Here is a 20176-nt window from a genome sequence, read left to right on the forward strand (position 1 = left end):
CATAGGCTCCCAGACAGTCCTAGACCCCATCTTTCCTGCCACCCCTCCTGGTAAAGTTCTCTCTAGGGGAGATAACAATAGTTAAAAAAAAAAAAAAAAGACTGGGTGCAGCGGTGCAAAACTGCAAAGGCAGGTGGGTCTCTGAGTTCAAGGACAGCCTGGTCTACAATAATCCAGAACAGCCAAGGTTGTCCTGTATCTCTGTACAAAGAAACCCTGTCTTGGGGAAGAAGGGGAGGGGGGAAGCTGAGAGTACATAGGCACTCAGGTAGCTCTCTAAGTTTGAGGCCAGCCTTGTCTACAGTGAGTTCTAGGACAGCCAGGGCTACACAGAGAAACCCCGGCCTCAATCAGTGAATAAATTAATTTTAAAAATTATATTTGCCGGGTATGGTGGCACACGCCTGTAATCCCAGCACTTGGGAGGCAGAGGCAGGCGGACCGCTGTGAGTTCAAGGCCAGCCTGGTCTACAAAGCAAGTCCAGGATAGGCAAGGCTACACAGAAAACCTGTCTCAGAAAACTAAAATAAGATATGACAGCTCAACATGGCTGCTAGGAATCAAACTTTGGTCCTTTGCAAGAGCAGTACATACACTTAGCCCTGAGCCATCCCCCTAGCCTCTGATGGCTCCTGCATGTATCTAATGACTCTACCACATCTGGCAGACTGCTGGCATTTCTGCACAAGAGAACCCTAGATTAACCTCCAAAAAGGAGTGGGTGCTCTACAGTGGAAGGGTGTCCTGTCAAGCAGCTGGTTGAAGAGCTGGTTCCTGTCCAGGCCACTGCTATATAAATGACCTTGATTCCCAAGCCCTCGTCTCAACCAGAAGGGGAGATGACCCAGGCCAGGTACTGGAGGGCACCTCTGTGACAGGAAGCCTCCAAAAGGAAACTACACAAAGAACGACACTTACAGCACTTTGATATGTACATGAGTTCTTCAGGAGGGTCCTCATGGCACATTACTTGCCAATATGACAATCTGGCTCCGTGGCTTTTGGTAAGAAGTCCCATCTTCTCTCAGCAGGAAGGGCCTGGCAGTACAGGCTTTGGCTATGACAGCTGGAGGCAGATCAGCTGAAGTCCTTGCCTCTACTTCAGAGCATGGGGAAGAGGGCATGAGGGCAGGTGTGTGCCCTGTCACGGGCCACTGCAATTGCAGCGTGCTTGGGAAAGCCCAAGAACATAAAGCAGGCCTCAGGCTGTCTGCATGGGCACCGGGGCTGCACAGGCCACCTTGTTGCTAAAGAGGCGTGACAGGCTGCGCTTGGCTGCTGGCCTGCGTGGCAAAGGTGGTACCGACTGGAGGCCGCGTACGTCCCAGAGGCGCAGCGCACCGTCATGAGATGCTGTGTAGAGCACCTGGCCGTGCACCTGTGGGGAGGCAAGACGGCTGCCAGGCATGAGCAGACCACTGGAGTCACCGTGTGGTCCTGCTTCCTGGGGCAGTAGGGAGCTGGGCAGGAGACTCCTACCTGGAGGCAGTTGATGACGAAGCTGTGGCCTCGGAACACTCTCTGCAGCACTCCTGTCTGAGCATCAAAGGCCCGGGCACAGGCGTCCCCACTGCCTGTGAATACTGTGGACACACAGCAGTACACTGGGCTTTTCCTGGCCACCGCTCTGCCACCTCCCCCAGGAACAGGGCAGGGTGAGAAAGTGGTGTCCCCCCCTAAGAGTCAGGTGGGAAACATCTGGACACTTAGGCTCTCAGGCCTGTGAAGTCAGGGAGGTCACTGAGGGCCCAGGACACCCCTGTTATGTAGATGTCTTGGCAGTCTGTCATGCCTTCCTTGACCTCAGGTCAGCCTGTGCCCTCCTCAGAAAGGGGTGTGGCCTTGAAGCAAAGCCCAGACACTCGGGCTCACCTGCACCCCACAGCCCATCTAGCTCCCTCCTTGGGGTCTTCCAGTCATAACATGGTTTGGTGGTGTTCTGGCTTCAAGGACACCAGAGTCCCTGGAATATTTGTTTGTTTCTAGTACAATAAAAGGGGAAGGCTGTGACCCCCTTTTAATCAGTACCAGTAAGGCTGGTGATTAAGGCCCACCGGGAGGAGCACCTGTGGGAGCTCAGCAGCTTGCTTGCCATCCTGCACTAACTTCCCCAGAAGCTACCCTGACCCACAGGAGGCCAGCGGTTACATGGCCGACAACAACGAGGAAGCAGAGGTGACAGGGAGACACAGAAAGAAAGTAGCAAGAGCTACTGCAGGCAGCTGAGGTTGGGGTTGGGTCCAGTGAGGAAGCAAAGATGCTGGGCCACATGTCCGTACCCTCAATACACATGGGGAGGGATGCTCCTGGGTATCAGTTCCCAGCAATCCTACTTGCAATTATCTAGGTTGTTAACGGAGGTTGGAAGGCTCTGAGTGTGGGAGCACCACTTTCTGGGCTGTGAGCATCATTTTATGAGCTGGGCCCTGAACTGCCTGAGTGAAGAAAGTAGGCTAAGCTGCTGCAACCAGCAGGCAGCATGGGTACCCTCACCTCTCTCTGCTCTTGACTCTGAATGTGCTGCAGCCAGCTGATACCAAGAGGAGTGACCCCAAGGCCACCCTGTATTTGCCACTGTGGGGCTGCCTAGAGCCAGCACTTCTAGGCTGCCCCAGTCTTGGATCTATTTCTTATACGCTCTTGCCTTTGCACATATTTCTCCTTTTCTGTTTGTTTGGTTTGGTTTGGTTTTTCCAGACAGGGTTCCTCTGTGTAGCACTCACTGTCCTGGACTCATTTTGTAGACCAGGCTGGCCTCGCACTCACAGCGATCCGCCTGCCTCTGGCCTCGCACTCACAGCGATCCGCCTGCCTCTGCCTCCCAAGTGCTGAAATTAAAGGCGTGCGCCACCACCTTTAATTCTTTTCTTAAAGCTTGAGGGTGCACAGGGCCCTGGGGAGGGAGTTTCCTTGCTGGGTTTCCTCAGTTCCTTCCTTGTCTCTCCCCAAACTCAGTAGCAGGGTCCAGCCCCCGTGGGTGAGTAGGCAGAGTCGGGAGCACAGCCCAGTCATAGTGGGAGGGGGTGTGAGTGACGTCAGCACAGCTGGGCCTGTTGCCACTAAAGGAATGGGCACAGGAGGCCACCTGGCATTGTCTGTGGCTAACCATGCTGTGCTCAGTTAAGAGAGAAGTCCCCGGCCAGGCAGCAGGGCTATGCCCACACTAAGGCTTGGATGAGGGAGGAAGGGAAAATAACTTCCCAGGTCACTGGGCTCAGATACTCCTCCCTCTCTTCACTCAGCACCTTCACCTGAGGTCAAGTTCATCCCATTGGGAGTCTGTCATCTGCCTCTGTTAGGGCCTCATGACACTGGATAGGAAGGGGACAGCCATCAGTGAAGCTGAGAAGGTGATGAAGGACCTAGAAGACAGACACAGAAAGCTCCCTCCCTACCCAACAAGGCAGAGTAACCGGGATTCGTCTCTACAGCTATGCCCCACCTCACCCTGGGATCCCACCTCTGCCGCACAGAGGGGCCAAAGCTTCGGGTGGGGTTTCCAGATCTCAAAGGGACTTCCCTTTGCTCTTCCTTCTGCCTCAAATACCATACAATTGCTGGTTCTCCAATAGCTACCTTGAACTGTGTTGCCCCATTTAAGATGTGTGCCGAGGAGGAAGAGGAGGAGGAGCAGGCAGCACACAGAAGGAACTAGGTGCCAATGATCCTGGGGCAATGATTCTAGCCCAAACTGTCAGCCTCTCTAAAGTGTTTTATCAGAACAACATCAAAAAACTGAGAGATGGCTCAGAGGTTAAAAGCACTGGCTGCTCTTCCAAAGGTCCTGAGTTCAATTCTCAGCAACCACATGGTGGCTCACAACCATCCTTAATGAGATCTGGTGCCCTCTTCTGGTATGCAGGTGTACATGCAGGCAGAGCACTATACATTAAAAAAAAGAAAAAGAAAAAAAAAAAGCAGCCAAACAAAAAAAAAACCTTCTCATTTCAGCCACTATCGCCAGATCTTCTACCAGTTGTCAAACCTAAGGCCAAGTGAGCTCAAACCCCTGGGCGCTCTGGACTGGCTGCATTAAGATATTACTGTCTCACCCGGAGAAATAGAATGTGTCTTGAATGCCAGCAGCTAGCTCAGTCAGTAGAGCACAAGACTCCTAAAATGTGTCATGCTTCTGACCCTAGGACCCTGAGCATCCAGGTCTCCTACACTGTAAAGGTGAGAAGGAAGCCCCTACTTGAAGCTGCTCTGTGTCCCTCTTGGGAAGCTGGCCCGTGGAGAGGGGACCAGCATCACCTTAGGACACCAATGAAGCAGAAAATTAGCTGCGTTCAGTGATAGCAAACCATGCAGGCATGAGAGAGCCAAAGGAGACAAAACAGGGAAGGAAGGTAGGGTGGGCAGCCTGGGGTGGCATGGGCAGTGCCGGGACACATCACTTACAGGTGCCCTCATGGTACTTGAGGGCGCTCACGCTGTGTCTGTGTGCTGGGAACGTGCGCACCCTCTCTCCAGTGTCAGCCAGCCAGCATTTGACGGTCCTGTCCGCACTGCCTGAGTACAAGAGCCGATCTGTGAGCTGTAGGAGAAACAGGAGGGTCAGCCCATTGGCTTTGATGGCCAGGTAGCCGTCAGATTGTTCTCTACAAGGCAGGTCTCAATGGGGAAGATCAGGGTGACCCGAGGTACTCCCCACCCACCCACAGCAGTGCTGGCTCCTCCCTCTCCGCCTGCACCTGGGCGCAGGAGGCAGAGCGCCCTCAGTCCTAAAAACCCTGTAGACCCCAAGAAGAAACTACTAGACCTTAGTAAATAGTCCTCAGACCCTGGACAGAGTCCTGCAGACCCCAGACAGAGACCCCCAGACCCCAGGCAGTCCTGCAGACCCAGGGCTGCCACACAGACAGCATCTCCATTGCCTGGTAGCTCCTCCACATGCTCACTAGGAAAGCCTTGGTCTCCCGCTGGTGACACTAATGAGAGGCAGCAGAGGACACCGGGGAAGCCTTGTCACTATCTGGCAAGCTCAATGCTCAGCCGTAAACAGAAGCCTTCTGCCTGTACACTACTTTCGCCCCCAGTCCTCCCAGCAAGTGGGGGCACACTGAGTCTTGCTCCAGGTGAGGGTCAGTTACTTCCACACTCACAGCCCCCAAGAGACCTAGAAGGCTATTGTCATCACTAGCATCTGTTAAGTGAGAAAAATGGTGCCCAAGAACACGAAGGCGGACAATACACCACCCCAGACATGGCAGCAGAGGCAGTGTGCCCAGACTCAGCCTGCACTCCTAAAAGCTGCACAGTCCTGTCTCCAGGGCAAGAGACAGGTTCTCATCAGCACAGACAGAAGCTCGGGCTCAGGAAATGCAGTCACAGGACAGGCCTTAGGGGGCCTTGTTGATTGTGTGTGCAGCACAGGCTGCACACTTTCCTCAGAGCAAGGGTGTGTGGGTAGGCTGGGCCAGGCATGGTGGCTCACACCTTTTAATCCCAGCACTCGAGAGGCAGGCAGATCGCTGTGAGTTCGAGGCCAGCCTGGTCTACAAAGTGAGTCCAGGACAGTCAGGATTATACAAAGAAACCTTGTCTCGAAAAACAAAAATACAAAACAACACCAAACTAACAATAAAAAAAAAAAACTCAAACAAACGACCATCCAGAACAAACAATAAGAAAGGAGTTTAGGTCGTGAAGCCTCCACCCACTTGTGAAACATCTTTCACATGGGCTGACACTATGAACAGATTGACACTACGAACTGAGGCTACCAATGCCTTGGTACTATGAATAAGCTTGAGTCACCTCCATTCCTACCCGCCAACAATAAGACACACAGCCAGGCAGTACTTGGACAGGCCTCACCTCCAAACAGATGACAGAGCCCTGGTGCTCCCGGAAAACCCGCAGCTGCTCCCCACTCAGGATGTCCCAGGCACGGACAGTGGCATCGGTGCTGCCTGTGAAGGCTGTGTGGCTGGAAACATCCAGCACAAGGCACAGCACGGCTCCTGTGTGGCCCCGGAGGGTCTGGTGGCAGCAGCCACTGGCCACCTGCCACACCTTGGCCGTGTCATCCGTGCTGCCGGTCACCAGGAGGCCGCCACCCAGGGCTGCCTCCAAGCAAGGATCACTGGGAAGGTCCTCTGGAGCGGAGTAAGCTAGGGTCAGTACACAGTTGCGGTGTCCCCGGAACTCCTGGGACGCTTGCCCTTTGTCCACAGTCCATACGCGAGCTGTTCGGTCATAGGAGCTGCTGAAGAGCTGGTCATTTGCGACTAGGATCCTGTAGGTAGGAGGGGAGAGAGTCAGGCGCAGAGCACTCATAGGCTAGCCTTGGCACTGCAGCTGACACAGCCTCCAGTCTCTGCCCTGCTCTATACTCACTTTCCAAGGCCTAGCTCACACACCACACTTCCACCCTCCTCCCTGCCCCCCACAGCCACCCTTTCATCCTTCAACCTTTCCCTCTGTGACAAGCCTGCTGGCCTGACCTTTGCCTCAAGTGCATGGAGCCACATAACGCTCTATTGAAGCCAGATGCACGGGAGAAAGGAGGGTGCTAAAGCCCCAAAATGGCTCCCTACAAACAGAGCAGCAGCTATGGTGTGTGGCTCTCCGGGGAGTACAGACTAGTAAGTCAATGATGTCTTTCCCGCGGCTCCTATGTCCACAACCCTGCGACTACCACATGCCGTTAGCTACAGTGCTCAACAGTCCTACACAGTTCTCTTCTTGCCTCGTGGCTCCGGGCTTGGCTGACCTGTTCACGATGGATGTGTGCCCTCGGTACACCTGCAGACACTGCCCGGTCCTAACGTCCCACCTCCGGATAGTGCAGTCGGCGCTGCAGGTGAAGGCGGCTTCATCCTCCAGCTGGCAGAAGGTCACGTAGCTCTCATGTCCTATGAGGAGAGGAAATGTGAGCTGACCAGGTACCAGCTCTTGTTTTCCTGTGTCTGCATGTAGGTAAAGGAGAGAGAGCAGGAGAGAGAACATCTGAGGCAAGTCTGGAAGAGGCTAGCCTTCCCCTCTGTTACATGGCTAGGGATCTTTTTTTTTTTGGTTTTTCGAGACAGGGTTTCTCTGTGTAGCCTTGGCCATCCTGGACTCACTTTGTAGACCAGGCTGGCCTCGAACTCACAGCGATCCACCTGCCTCTGCCTCCCGAGTGCTGGGATTAAAGGTGTGCCACCACGCCCGGCTCACGGCTAGGGATCTTAATTTGTAGCCCAGGCTGGCCTTGGACTCACGGTCCTGCCTCAGCCTCCAGGGTGCTCAGATCCCGTGTGTGTGTGTGTGTGTGTGTGTGTGTGTGTGTGTGTGTGTGTGTGTGTGTGTGTGATGTGAGAGAGAGAGAGAGAGAGAGAGAGACACGCACTCACACACATGTGTACAAGTAGACACGTGGGGAGGATGTCAGGTCTGCTCTACCATTCTTTGTGTCCCTTTGAGAGCCTCTTACTGAACCTGGAGCTAGGCTGAGGATGAACAAGCCTCAGTGGTCCTCCTGTCTCTATTCTCCACAGCACTGGGGATACAGTACTTTACAAAAACAAAAACAAAAAACCCACTCCCTGCTTTTCACATGGGTTCTGGGAATTGGCCCTCAGGCCCTCCTCACACTTGCATAGCATGTACACTCACCCACTGAACCAGCTCCCCGAGGCCCCCTCCTCGTGTGGCCCAGGGTGGCCTTGAACTCCTGATTCTCCAAGTGCCACCTCCCACTGATGGGATTAAAAGCAAGCACCACCGCACCCAGGCTTTAATCTCATTTGAGAATTTCCATTGTGTGGCTGGAGTCAGCCACACAGGAATTTTAGCAATCTCCCAGGCACGGTCAAGCCGATTAACTTTTATTTTAGGTCCTGGGTTAAGCTTAGCTCTGAAGAACTAAACTTCCTGGGTTCTAAGAAACAGAATTTTAATATGGAAAAGCTTCCACTCTTCCTGGAGAGCACACGCCAGGCTGCTCTGAAAACAATGCAAGAAGTAAGTAAACCCCTAAGAAACAGCAGATCGGGTTTCTCTGAATACACAAGTTGAGGAAAAAATTGAGGGCAAATCTGTTTGGCAAAACATGGCCCAGATTTTTGCCAGAGTTTATAAATATTTCTTAAAGTTCCCTGAGACCAATCTGCCTCATCCTGCCGATGCCTCCTGCGGGTTGAGATACCCTAAGGAAGGCAACCAAGGTGCACCACGCCCATCAGGTACTGTCATGGGTGTGACTCCAAGGCCCCCTAATAACCCTGAATGGGTGTCGCCACCCATGGCCCCCTAATAAGGACCCTGAGCCAGGCTGCCGAGGCCCAGAGCAGACCGATCCAGCCGCGCCCAGCTGGGTCAAATGCTGGAGGGAACCATGAAAAAGCACTTGAGGACCACGTGTAGCTATTGAGCAACGACACCCCGATTCTGTGGAACTGCGGACATCGCCTGGCTGCTAAAGACCTGAGGTGCAAGCAGCTTTACAGCATGTTAGGGGGAGAGGGACTGAACCCACAAACTGCAAAGGAAAGAGGCAACACCCAAAAGCACCAATTTCCAATGTAAAACACTCTCATATCTGACTGCAAGCCAGGCTGACCTGGCAGCCCCCTAGCCTCTGCTCTCTGCAGCCAGGCACTGAGCCAAGTGAGGCACTTGGGACTGCTAAAGCCCCTCTCTAGTCTCCTATAGCTCACTCCCCAGTCGGTGAACATACCCGCTTGGGTCATGGGTCAGAGCCTGCCTCAGAGGGCCTGGACTCTGCTATGCCAGTCCCTTGACCACTGCCCCCAAGTCCTCACCCCACCCCGACATACTGTTGTAACCAGTGCTACCAAAAGGCAGATGGGCGAGGCGGCGCAGGGCTGGTGGGGTCACACAGAGAGGGTGGGAGGAGCTGTGTCTGCCAGCCCCAGGCCTACCACCTCCAGGGACCTCAGCTTTCAGCTCTTGGAATTGTGCAGAATAAGCACAAAAAAAAAAAAAAAAAAAAACCAAGCTGAAAGTAAATATTTTTGAAGGGATAAAGAATGCAGAGAAGATGTAGTTATTGCACTCACGAGCAGCCCTGGGGCTCCTGCTGAGGCAGGGCCCCCGCTGGTCTCACTAGGCACTGAGGGCTCACCAAGATCTGCTGCTCTCTTTGCACATAGGACCCAGGGCTGCAGGGGACCCCAACAGTAACAAGTCTGGGACACAGCAGGAAACAGGGCCTTTTTCCCCCTCACTTCCTCACCCCGCCCTTGCAGGGCAAGCAGGGATTGTAATTTGTGGAGAGGTCCACTGGCCGGGTGGCCCCTGGTCTTCTCACTTCCGGGTGGGTTCATACAGTGGGAGACTTTGGGCTAGAATGTTAGCCTGGGCTCTGACACAGAGGACTGCTTCAGGCTGGCTGTGGCCTTCCAGGAAAGGTCCCCGTGTCCCAGATGCCCCCTTCTCCATGGCTGTCTCCAGGCCGTTGTAACTGCATCTCCCCACTGCGATGACCCAGCGGTTCTTCTTTGTCTTTGTGCTCCGTCCACACTTTGTAGTGTTGCTTTTTTTTCAGATGCTCATGAATCGCCCTGTGTCAAGGAAGCCAGGACCCTGCCTGGGACAGACCCTGATGTGCCAGGGTAGATGTGGTCTATCCGCAGGCCGTCGCTGGGAACTGAGAATCACATCAGGCCTTCCTGGATTTCTGTGTGGGAATCAGGCCCATCTCTTCCCACCTACTCACCATCAGCCATATAAGACTTGGCCTACAGCCCAGCCATGGCCCTCCCCACAGCCTCACCTACGGCTCCTGCCACCTTTCCCCTCAGCCTTCCGAACAGGCAACGGGGAGCCTCCCGTTCACCCAACAGTGGCCTCCAAACTGCTGAAGACGCAGTACCTAAAGACGCAGTGACTAAAACAGAGGATGTTTTCGTGGCATTCTTTCTTGAGCAGATATTGATTTGTCTATGTGGAGCAACCCGCCCAGCACTCCTCTGTGCCATGTAAGGGCGCAGACAGCTCCGCACTTAAGAGCACTTGGCTGCTCTTCTAGGGGACCTGGGTTCAGTTCTCAGCACCCACATGGCAGCTCACACCAGCCTTAACTTCAGACCCAGGGGATCTGACACCCTTTTCTGGCATCAGGCACACATGTGGAACACAGATACACATGTAGGCAAAGCCCCTGTACACGTAAAAAAAAATAAATAAATAAATAAAATGTAAACGCATTCGAGTTGTTAGCTCACACAGAATAAAAAGGAACAACAATTGGGCCCAGGGGTCCCGCTCAAACTAAGGCACCAGCCAAGGACAATACAGGTGGTAAACTTTAAACCCCTACCCAGATCTAGCCAATGGACGGGACATTCTCCACAGTTGAGTGGAGAGTGGGATATGACTTTCACATGAACTCTGGTGCCTCATATTTGATCATGTCCCCTGGAGGGGGAGACCTGGTGGCACTCAGAGGAAGGACAGCAGGTTACCAAGAAGAGACTTGATACCCTATGAGCATATACAGGGGGAGGAAATCCCCCTCATAACAGTCATAGGGGAGGGGAATAAGGGGAAAATGGGAGGGAGGGAGGAAGGGAGGATACAAGAGATGGGATAACCATTGAGATGTAACAAGAATAAATTAATAAAAAAATTTTTTAAAAAGCAACAAAAACAACACAATACAACAACCCAGATGCACTATCGCATTGTTTGGCCCCAGCCCGTGTGCCTCTCTTGCATTAACACTTTGCTTGGGCCCTGCCCCAGGTGAGTGCTCTCCTATGAGCTTGCAAGCGTGGCTCACAGAGCAAGCTGCTGCCAAAGGATGAGGAGCATCACAGTGGGCTAGAGACTGCAGGCCAAGTCCCTTCCTCAACTGGCAACCAAACAGGGCAGCTCTGAGAGGAGGTTTTCTCACGTCAAGGTCCAGGAAAGTGTCATCACGAACATGGATACTCCATAGAGGGACGAGAGGAGAGCTAGAGGCCATTACCATCCAGCAATTCTCTCCAAATAAGTGCCGATAGAGCCCCCCCCCCCCCCCAGAGTTCACCCATCGCATCTGAAAGCCACCTCACATCTGTGTCTGGCTGCATCGGGAAAGCCTGAGCATTCTGGCCACATTGATGCTGCTCTGTAACCTGCCCAGCAATTCCCCGAGAGGCAACCCCCTTTCTTTGGTCTCCATCCCAGTCCCTAAACTTCCCAAGCTCTGTAAAATACTCAAGAGAAGCCTCCAGTCCAGTCCCAACAGACTCTGCTGCTGAGAACTGAAAAGGAAGCCTGAACATATGCAACCCATCCTGTCCCGTCCCAACCACTCTGCAGGGGAAATCAAGGACCGCCCAGCCAAGAGGCTTTTCTTCCAAGGCCTTTGCAAGCCTCAGGCCACACAAGGGGTCAGCCCTCCACAGGAGCAGGATGCCTGCCTTCACAGGCAATCTGTAGGGATGAAGGCAGCCTCCTGTTGGCCATATGGCCTGGGTGCAACTGCCCTGCAGCAGGACCCTGAGGAAAAGAGGTAGCCAGAAGCAGTGGGCTGCTATAGGCCAGCCTTGCAACAGGTACTCCGGTTCAGTCCAGCTTGGGGGAGCTGAGGCTACTAGACTCACCTCCAGACAGCATCCAGAAAACACTAGACGTTCTGTATCAATAAGTAAGTCTGCCTTTGTCCATTTCTGGTTCATAAACTGGTGTCAATGGGGCTTTCGGAGCTGCCTCAGCAGCTAAGAGCCACTAGATATTTTTTCAGAGGACCTGGGTTTGATTCCCACCACCCACTTAGTGGGTCACAATCTGTTAAGTCTATTTCCAGAGTTTTTGGTGCCCTCTTCTGGCCTTCTCAGGTACCAGACACACACTTAGTGCACAGATATACATGAAGGCAAAAAAAAAAAAAAAAAAAAAAAAAAAATTCATACACATAGAATTTTGGTTCCCCCCGACCCTGGGACAGGGTTTCTTTTTTGGTTTGGTTTGATTTTGGTTTTGTTTTTTTGTTTTTTGTTTTTGTTTTTCGAGACAGCCTTGGCTGTCTAGACTCACTTTGTAGACTAGGCTGGCCTCGAACTCACAGCGATCCACCTGCCTCTGCCTCCCGAGTGCTGGGATTAAAGGTGTGCGCCACCACGCCCGGTTTTTGATTTTGGTTTTGAAGACAGATTTCTCTGTATAGTCTTGGCTGTCCTGGACTCACTCTGTAGACCAAGCTAGCCTCCAATTCACAGATATTCACCTGCCTCTGCCTCCCAAGTGCTGGGATTATAGGTAAACACCACCACACCCAGCTTCATACACATAAAGTTAAATTTTTTTAATTAAAAAAGAAAACTGGTGTTCTTGAAAGGCAGAGGCATGTGGATCGATGTGAGTTCAAGGCCAGCCTGGTCTACAAAGTGAATTTAGGACAGGCAAAGCTACCCAGAGAAACCCTGTCTTGAAAAAACAAAACAACCAAAACTGGTGTTGATCCTAGTCTATGAAATTTAACATAATAAAATATACATATGCCCTCAAATATGAGGTGTGAAACAAGCGTTAAGATATCTTTACTAGGCTGGGAGGCGGTGGCGCACGCCTTTAATCCCAGCACTCAGGAGGCAGAGGCAGGCGGAACGTTGTGAGTTCAAGGCCAGCCTGGTCTACAAAGCGAGTCCAGGACAGTCAAGGCTACACAGAGAAACCCTGTACTCAAAAAAAAACAAACAAACAAAAACAAAAACAAAAACAAAAAAAAGAAAGGAAGAAAAAAGATATCTTTACTAATTAGGTGTGGTGGCGCATACCTGTAATCATAGTAGCTACAGAAGGAGACACGAAGACCTCCACAAGTTCAAGGCTAGCCTGGTCTACACAGTTCTAGGCCAGCCAGGGCTAAACAAAGAGACTCTCTCAGCCAGGCGGTGCTAGCACACATCTTTAATCCCAGTACTTGGGAGGCAGAGACAGGTAAATCTCTTAGGGGCCAGCCTGGTCTACAGACCAATTTCCAGCGTGGCCAAAGCTACACATAAACCCTATTTCAGGGGATGGGGTGATGGAGAGACAACTTCAAAAAAGCTAATTAAAAAGAGGAGGAGGCATAGCCTGGTCTACAAATCAAGTCCAGAACAGCCAGGGTTAATATTCAGAGAAACCCTGTTTCAAAAAACAAAAAAACAAAGCCAGAAGGAGATTACCAAGATAGCCCAGGCAGTTTGGCAGTGGTGGCACATGCCTTTAATCCCAGCCTTTGCAAGGCAGAAAGATAGCCCAGGCTTGCTGTACAAGCATGAGTTATATACCAGTGTAATCCTAGAGCTAGGAAGGTAGAAACAGGCAGATTCCCTAAAGTTAGCCCAGCCTACCCACCACACCAAAAAAAGTAGACTGTGGCTGAGGAATACATTTGCGGGTGGGGTGCGGGGGGGGCGTGTCAGACTTTATTTTTGTCCCCCGCCCCTAGGAGGAAGGGGCAGGCACAGAAGCCAAACAGCCATGTTAACTTATGTAAGTTCAGTCACAATCAGGATCTTTTGCAGTTGTTGTTTCGAGACAGAGTTTTTCTTGTAGTCCTGGCTGTCATGGACTCACTTTATACACCAGGCTGGCCTTGAACTCACAGAGATCTGCCTCCCTCTGCCTCCTGAGTGCTGGGATTACAGGCGTGCTTTACCACGTCCAGCTTCATCTTCAGGATCTTACAAGAGTAAAAAAGAGATTATCTTTGTCCCTTTTATCCTTACAGGTTCCCTTTTCTTTTTGTTTGGTTTTGGTTTTGGTTTTCTGGGATAGGGTTTCTCTGTATAGCTATGGCTGGCTGTCCTGGAACTTGCTCTGTAGAACAGGCTGGCCCCAAACTCACAAAGATTCACATGCCTCTGCCTCTCAAGGGCTGGAATTAAAAAAGATTTCTGCTACTACCACTGGGCCCCTTGCAGTTTTGAAACTGCCAGGCTACAGAAAGACTCAACCTGGCAAGAACCAGCTGAGCACAGAATCACCAACAGTTTCTCCTTCGCTGGTGTGGCTCTCCACTAGGCCAGGTCAGGAATTCCCCACTGGAGAGTTGCATTAGATCATGTCAGATTTAGGGGACATGGAGCTGTGAGGGATGCCAGGTGCCCACCAGAGCTAGTCAGTACAAGGGTGGCCCTGGAAACTTGGCAGGACCCCAGAGCTGCCTTGGGACAAGCTCCTGGGCCAGAACCAGCCTGAAGAGCCTGTACTTTTTCTGGGGAGAAGCCTCCTTGACCAACAGGGGTCCCGCTGGTGTCATAGGCGTAAGGGCTCCACAGGCCAGCTGTGCACTACAGCCACTGGGCCTGGTGAACATCAGTTGGAAACTCTAGCCGAGCCTGGCATGTGTAGCGCCTCTAATCTCGGGTATTTGGGAGGTGGAGGCAGGAGGGCCAACTCACAGGTACAAGTTGAGTGTGCTGGTGAGTTTTAGGTCAACTTGACACCAGCTGAAATCGTGGGAGATGAGGAACCTCAATTAAGAAAACTCATCCACGAGATCGGGCTGTAGGCAAGCCTGGAAGACATTTTCTTAGTGACTGAGGAAGGGCCCAGCCCATTGTGGGTAGTGCCATCCTGGGCTGCTGGCCCTGGGTTCTGTTTTTTTGTTTTGTTTTGTTTTTTGGTTTTTCGGGACAGAGTTTCTCATGAACTCTCTTTGTAGGCCAGGCTGGCCTCAAACTCACAGAGATCCACCTGCCTCTGCCGAGCGCTGGGATTAAAGACGTGCACCACCATGCCTGGCTTGGTCCTGAGTTCTGTAAGAAAGCGGGCTGAGCAAGTCATGGAGAGAGAGAGAGAGCAAGACAGTGAGCAGCACCTCCCCACGTCCCCTGTGTCAGCCCCTGCCTCCAGGTTCTTGCCCTGTGTGAGTTCCTGTCCTGACTTCCTTCAGTGATGAACAGTGCTGTGGAAGCACAAGAGGGCTAAACCCTTTCCTCCCCAACCGTGGATGGCTCATGGCAGCAACAGCTGAGTTTGAGGCCAGAGGGTGACTTGAAACCCTGTCTTAAGAAACCAAAAGCAGCACTCGGGAGGCAGAGGCAGGCAGATCGCTGTGAGTTCGAAGCCAGTCTGGTCTACAAAGGGAGTCCAGGACATGCAAGGCTACACAGAAAAACCCTGTCTCGAAAAACAAAACAAAACAAACAAACAAAAAACAAAACAAAACAAGAAACCAAAAGCAGCAGGGACAGTGGTGCACACCTTTAATCCCAGCACTTGGGAAGCAGAGGCAGGCGGAGCTCTGTGAGTGTGAGGCCAGACTGGTCTACAAAGCGAGTCCAGGGATACCCAAGGCTACACAGAGAAACTCTTGTCTCGAAAAACCAAAAAGAGAAAGAAAGAAAGAAAGGAAGGAAGGAAAAGCAAACAAAAAAAGCCAGTTCTAAGGGTCTCTTCTGGGGCTCCTTGGAACCAGGCCTAAGAACCTGCACTCCTGAAAACCCCAGACAGTCGTTTCTTTGGGAAATAGGACATGTTTTACTTAAACTAACAGCCCCCCTCCTGTGTGGGGCCTGTGAGTGAGTGCTGGCTGTGTGTGGGGAGGAATATGTGGAGCACTTTGTAGCCAACTCCCCATCTTCCCACCGGCTCCCAAGGACCTGTCAATCCAGTGTTCCTCCCTTTGGGGCCATGAACCTGCTACCTTACACTGTTTTCACTTAAGACTGATAGCTAGGAATGAAGACGTCAGAGGCTCACACTCTGCTGCTGGAAGGGCTCGGGCCAGGCCACCCAGCGTTTGCTGATCATGGTGGAAAAGCTGGAGATAAAGAGCTGTACCTTGTGCAAAAAGCTTGGCATGTTTCCTCAAGTGTGTATGTGCTACCACAAAGGCCAATAGCTGCCCTGGGGGACCCCACAGTGCAGGGTGGGGTGCACCCAGGACAAGGATACCCAGAATGTGAATAGAATATTAATCTTTCTGTGCATGATAGTCCCTGTTTCATTTCAAATATGCAAGGCAGACTTGACCCCACTCTTCAAAAGTTTGAATCAATCCCCTTTCTTCTGGCCATACCTGAGATGAGGAAAAGAGCTGAAGGGGGCAGGGGAGTTGTGTTTCAAATCGCAAAGGAGCTTTCAGCCCTGGGCAAGTCCCTAACAAAGTGACACCGGTTCAGAGTAAGGATTACACGGAACTGGTTGACAAAACTATCTTGCGTTGGAGTGCACACCCCTTGGTCACCCACACCCAAGCACTCGGACTCTCACGGCTTACCGCCCAGAGCTCAAGGGCTCGGTGAGCGCCCGGATGAGCAGGAGCTAGAGCTCTGCCCTTCCAGAAGTGGAATGAAAGGCCCGAAAGAATGAGGTCCCCTGGCGCGGGGCAGTAGCGCAAAAAGGGTCGCGAGCACGCACGCCGGTCTACCTTGCAGGAGCGCGCAACACTGGCCGTCCACAGTGCTCCAGAGGCGAGCCGTGCCGTCCTCGCTGCCGGTCAGCAGGCGCTGCCCGTCGGGGCTCAGGCTCAGCCAGTTGATGCCCCCTCGGTGGTCGGCACAGACCCTCAGCGCTGACCCGCTGCTCCCCATCGCCTGGCCGGGGTAAAGAGGCGCTGCTACTGGCTAGAGAGCGGTGTTCCAGAGTCTGTTCGTGGTCCTGGCGGGGCCCAGCCGGGCAGCGGCCATCGCGGCGGGGGGCGGGGAGGGGCTCTGGGCGCTCCGCTCCTGTAAAGGCTCGCGGTGAGGCGGGGGATAGGGACTCTGACTCTCCGCCGATATCCTCCTCTCCCTCAGCTCCGATGCAGAGCCCCAGGTGAAACTTCCACTACTCAGAACCGTTTCGGGGTGCAGGGGGCAGCCTCTGCCTTGAGGTGCGCCCACAGGGTCTGAAGCGGACAGAAGAACCCGGGAAGCAGAGCGCCGAACAATGCAGTCCAGCCTGGCTCCTCCTCAGAGACCACCCCCCAACCTGTCCCCTCCCACTTCTCGGGCCGCGCGCCAACCCTCACCCCAAAAAGCCGTGGTCGTCCTCCAGGAACAACTCAGATGCTATCCCGGTCCCCAGTTGGGAACTGCTTCCACGCGCTTCACGTGTGACCCTCCCAGCTGCCTAGACTGGGTTCTGTTCCCTGCCACTCCCGCTGTCCCTGTCTCCAGAGTCCAAGGCGAGGACGAGGTGGACCGAAGGGTCTGGAGTCTTGGGGGAGCCCCAAGTCCGTCCTCCATGGGAAATCACGAACACACCCCGAATTCTACTCCAACCCGGCAGGGGAGGCCTGGATCCTGGCCTTTGGGGACCTGGGGCAAGACCAGAGGTCAGGTTCCACCCTCCTCCACCCTCCACCACCCCACCCCCTACGCCAGCTGGGCGCGCGCCTCTGAGGTCCCACTGAGGTCTGGAGGAATCCTACACTCAGCCCGCAGCTCTCCCGGAGCTCAGTCGGCTGGTTCCTATTAGAGCAGTTCCGGGTGCTGACTTTGCTGGGGGCGGGGAGGGTGACCCCCCACTCGGATCCTCCAGGTCCTAAAGATAGCAGAGTTTCTTGACCCCTCCAGGACTCTTGGCGGAGTGCAGGAGGAGAGGCAGGAAAGAGATGGTTTCGGGGAGCCAGCCCCGAGGCTGATGTGATGACTTGCCTTGCCCACTCTGGATGACCTTGTTCAGTTCCCAGAAAACCCCAGAACGGGTCCCATAGGACAGCCGGCTTTATTCCCCTAGTGGCTCAGCCAAATACATGAATTTTTTTCTTTCCTGAAACTCAAAAATCAGCTTAGGAGACCTTTAGTTGCCAGCCAAGGGTGTTACGGAGAGTTTTGATGGGACTCGGGAGCCAGTGTACCCTCTAAGGGCCCAGCCTGAATTCATCTGGCACATTGACCTTTAGAAGGCCTTCGCATCACCCAGGTGTAAAGACTAGTGGGCCGCTGGCTGCACAGGTGAGGGCGGTGCCGTAGGACTGCGCGAATAATTGGCACCTAAAGCAACCATCCTGGGAGAAACTGAGACATGGTGAGACTGGTTACCGAGAAAGGAGCCAGAGGATTCTCAGAGGGAGGGACTTGGAAAGGAGTTTGGGCAATAGCCAGGGCTGGCTGGGTGGTGTGGACACATATTCACAGCCTCGAAAGAGCTAGCCCAGCAGTGGATCAGTAGTAGCCCAGCCCGCTTTAGGGGAAAAACTACATTTCCAAAGGGGTCATATGGCATGAGCAAAGTGACACTCCTACGTGTCTGGTTTGTCCACCGGTCCCCAGGAAACGGTGTGTGTGTGTGTGTGTGTGTGTGTGTGTGTGTGTGTGTGTGTGTGAGAGAGAGAGAGAGAGAGAGAGAGCGCTTGCACATCCCTCAGCCCCCAGCCTGCAGAGGAACCAAATGCTATCAATCCCAGAGCCCACAGATCAGGCTCTGCCAACCTCTAACAGCTGCCTCTATCCAGGATGAAGAGTTCGTATCCTTGCTCTCATGGTGGGGCACACCTGTGGCACACCTGGGGCTGTTAGAAATAAGTTCAGGGTCACAAAGAAGACCGCCACTCCAGCAGAAGCCATCTGGAGGGTGGCTTGGGGAGAACAAAGAACTTCAAGACAGGAAGTGCTTTTGGTTTTTATTCTAACTCAGGTGGTGGTGTGTCTTCTCCCCACTGGCTGTGGTCCGACCTTATCCAGCTGGCTAGCAGGAAAAGAACTGGCTCATGGGAAACGAAGGCGGAAGAGGAAAGAGGTCACCGCTCTATACCATCAAATTCTTAGAATGGAGCAGTGGGCCTTTTGTAAATATTTTACTAAGTGGAGAGGATCAAAGCATTTGTATAAACATCTTGGAAGGCAGGGAGATAAAAAAGATTTCGCTTCCTTGTCCTAAGCACAGGTTTGATAGTATTGGATAGCAAAGACTCGTCTGTGCTATTTCTACCAGGAGCTGAGCACCACGAGCTCCATTTCCCAGGAGGGTTTATACCCAGCGGCTGTGTGGTTGTAACTCAGGTCTCTGCCCTTTTCCTAGACAGTAGCTGGGTTTTCCTGGAGACAAGAAAGTTTGAAAGCAGCGTCCTGGTCCTCTGAACTTGGAGTCTTCTCCACCTAAAAGCAACAGAGCTTGGGCTCCAGCAGCCAGGTAGGGCCACGGCAAAGCTGAAGTCATCAAACACCGCAGTGTGGTCCCCAGGCGCCACGACCCTGCAGGAGTCTGACTTACTGCGGGCTCTGAGAGCTAATCATTGGCGGAATGTAAAGCGCCGTTGGCAGAGGCTCTGGATAGGTGGGGGAGGGATGGCCACATTCCACGAGTCAGAAGGAAAGGGCAGCCTGTCCAGAAGTACCCCAGCCAGCATCAACGGAAGTGACGCCCATTCCCCCCCACCCCCAGGCTACACAGATAGCTGCCACTACCTATTAGGAAGACTGAACCTCAGGGGACTCTGAGAAACATCTAGGATGGTGAGAATCTCAAGGTGGGAAGCGCCTTCTGGAGTCCCTGTCGTGAGCTCACACTGTCAGAAACATAAAAGTTGCACGTGTGGTTCTCACAATGTCAGAATTTATTGGCTAATAGTAAATTCAGCAGGTGTTTGTTGCAAGGCGAGCCGTTTGTCAGGTTACCCTCCCACCACGTTCCCCTTGATAGTCTAGAATAAAGGCAGGCTTTTATTCTGTCTTAGTTATTAATATTAACTTTCAGAGCTGGGCGTAGTGGCGCACGCCTTTAATCCCAGCACTCAGGAGGCAGAGGCAGGTGGATCTCTGTGAGTTCGAGGCCAGCTTAGTCTACAAAGTGAGTCCAGGACAGCCAAGGATACACAGAGAAACCTTGTCTCGAAAAACCAAAAAGAAAGAAAGAAATATTATCTTTCAGATTATATACTATTCACGATAAATTTGTGTGTGTGTATGCATGTGTATACTTACATATATATATATATATATATATATATATATATATATATATATATATATATATTTTATAGAATGGATACAAACAGATTAAAAAAGCAAGCAGTTTCAAAGAGGCCTGAGATGCCAAAGCTGGGAAACTGACAGCATATTGATTGTGTGTGGGTGAGATATCAAACCAGCTGGCCATCTCTGGAGAGGCCCTGCAGCTGCTATTGGAGAGTCCAGCTGCAAGGCCAGCGTTGAGCTATAGAGCTGAGTCCGGCTGTAGGTGTGATAGAGCCGGACTGGGAAGAGAGTCCCTAGTGAGTAAAAGTGGACTGAAGGATCTAGATGGGCGAATAAGACAGAAAAACCCACCAGGCGTGGTGGCACACGCCTTTAATCCCAGCACTTGGGAGGCAGAGGCAGG

The 20176-nt window shown here is 52.6% G+C and overlaps 1 protein-coding gene across 1 annotated transcript; it reads right to left on the reverse strand.

Annotated features, from left to right (window-relative positions):
* Nucleotides 1-688: 688 nt before the first annotated feature.
* Wdr86 (WD repeat domain 86) lies at nucleotides 689-16566 on the reverse strand. Its single transcript, XM_051152181.1, has 6 exons — nucleotides 16302-16566; nucleotides 6720-6861; nucleotides 5822-6242; nucleotides 4403-4538; nucleotides 1481-1584; nucleotides 689-1379 (listed from the first exon to the last, which is right to left on the reverse strand). Exons 1-6 carry the CDS (start codon nucleotides 16462-16464, stop codon nucleotides 1203-1205), a joined length of 1143 nt encoding a protein of 380 aa, XP_051008138.1. The 5' UTR covers nucleotides 16465-16566; the 3' UTR covers nucleotides 689-1202.
* Nucleotides 16567-20176: the final 3610 nt, after the last annotated feature.

This window comes from Acomys russatus, chromosome 10, assembly GCF_903995435.1.
Source record: "Acomys russatus chromosome 10, mAcoRus1.1, whole genome shotgun sequence".
NCBI classification, from domain to species: domain Eukaryota; kingdom Metazoa; phylum Chordata; class Mammalia; order Rodentia; family Muridae; genus Acomys; species Acomys russatus.

Coding starts and splice junctions, on each gene's coding strand:
- Wdr86 (XM_051152181.1), bottom strand. CDS start 16,464: ATGGGGAGCAGCGGGTCAGCGCTGAGGGTCTGTGCCGACCACCGAGGG. Junction 6,243..6,719: donor CACACATCCATCGTGAACAG/GTCAGCCAAGCC, acceptor TCCTACCTACAG/GATCCTAGTCGCAAATGACC. Junction 1,585..4,402: donor CAAGTACCATGAGGGCACCT/GTAAGTGATGTG, acceptor GTGTGTCCACAG/TATTCACAGGCAGTGGGGAC.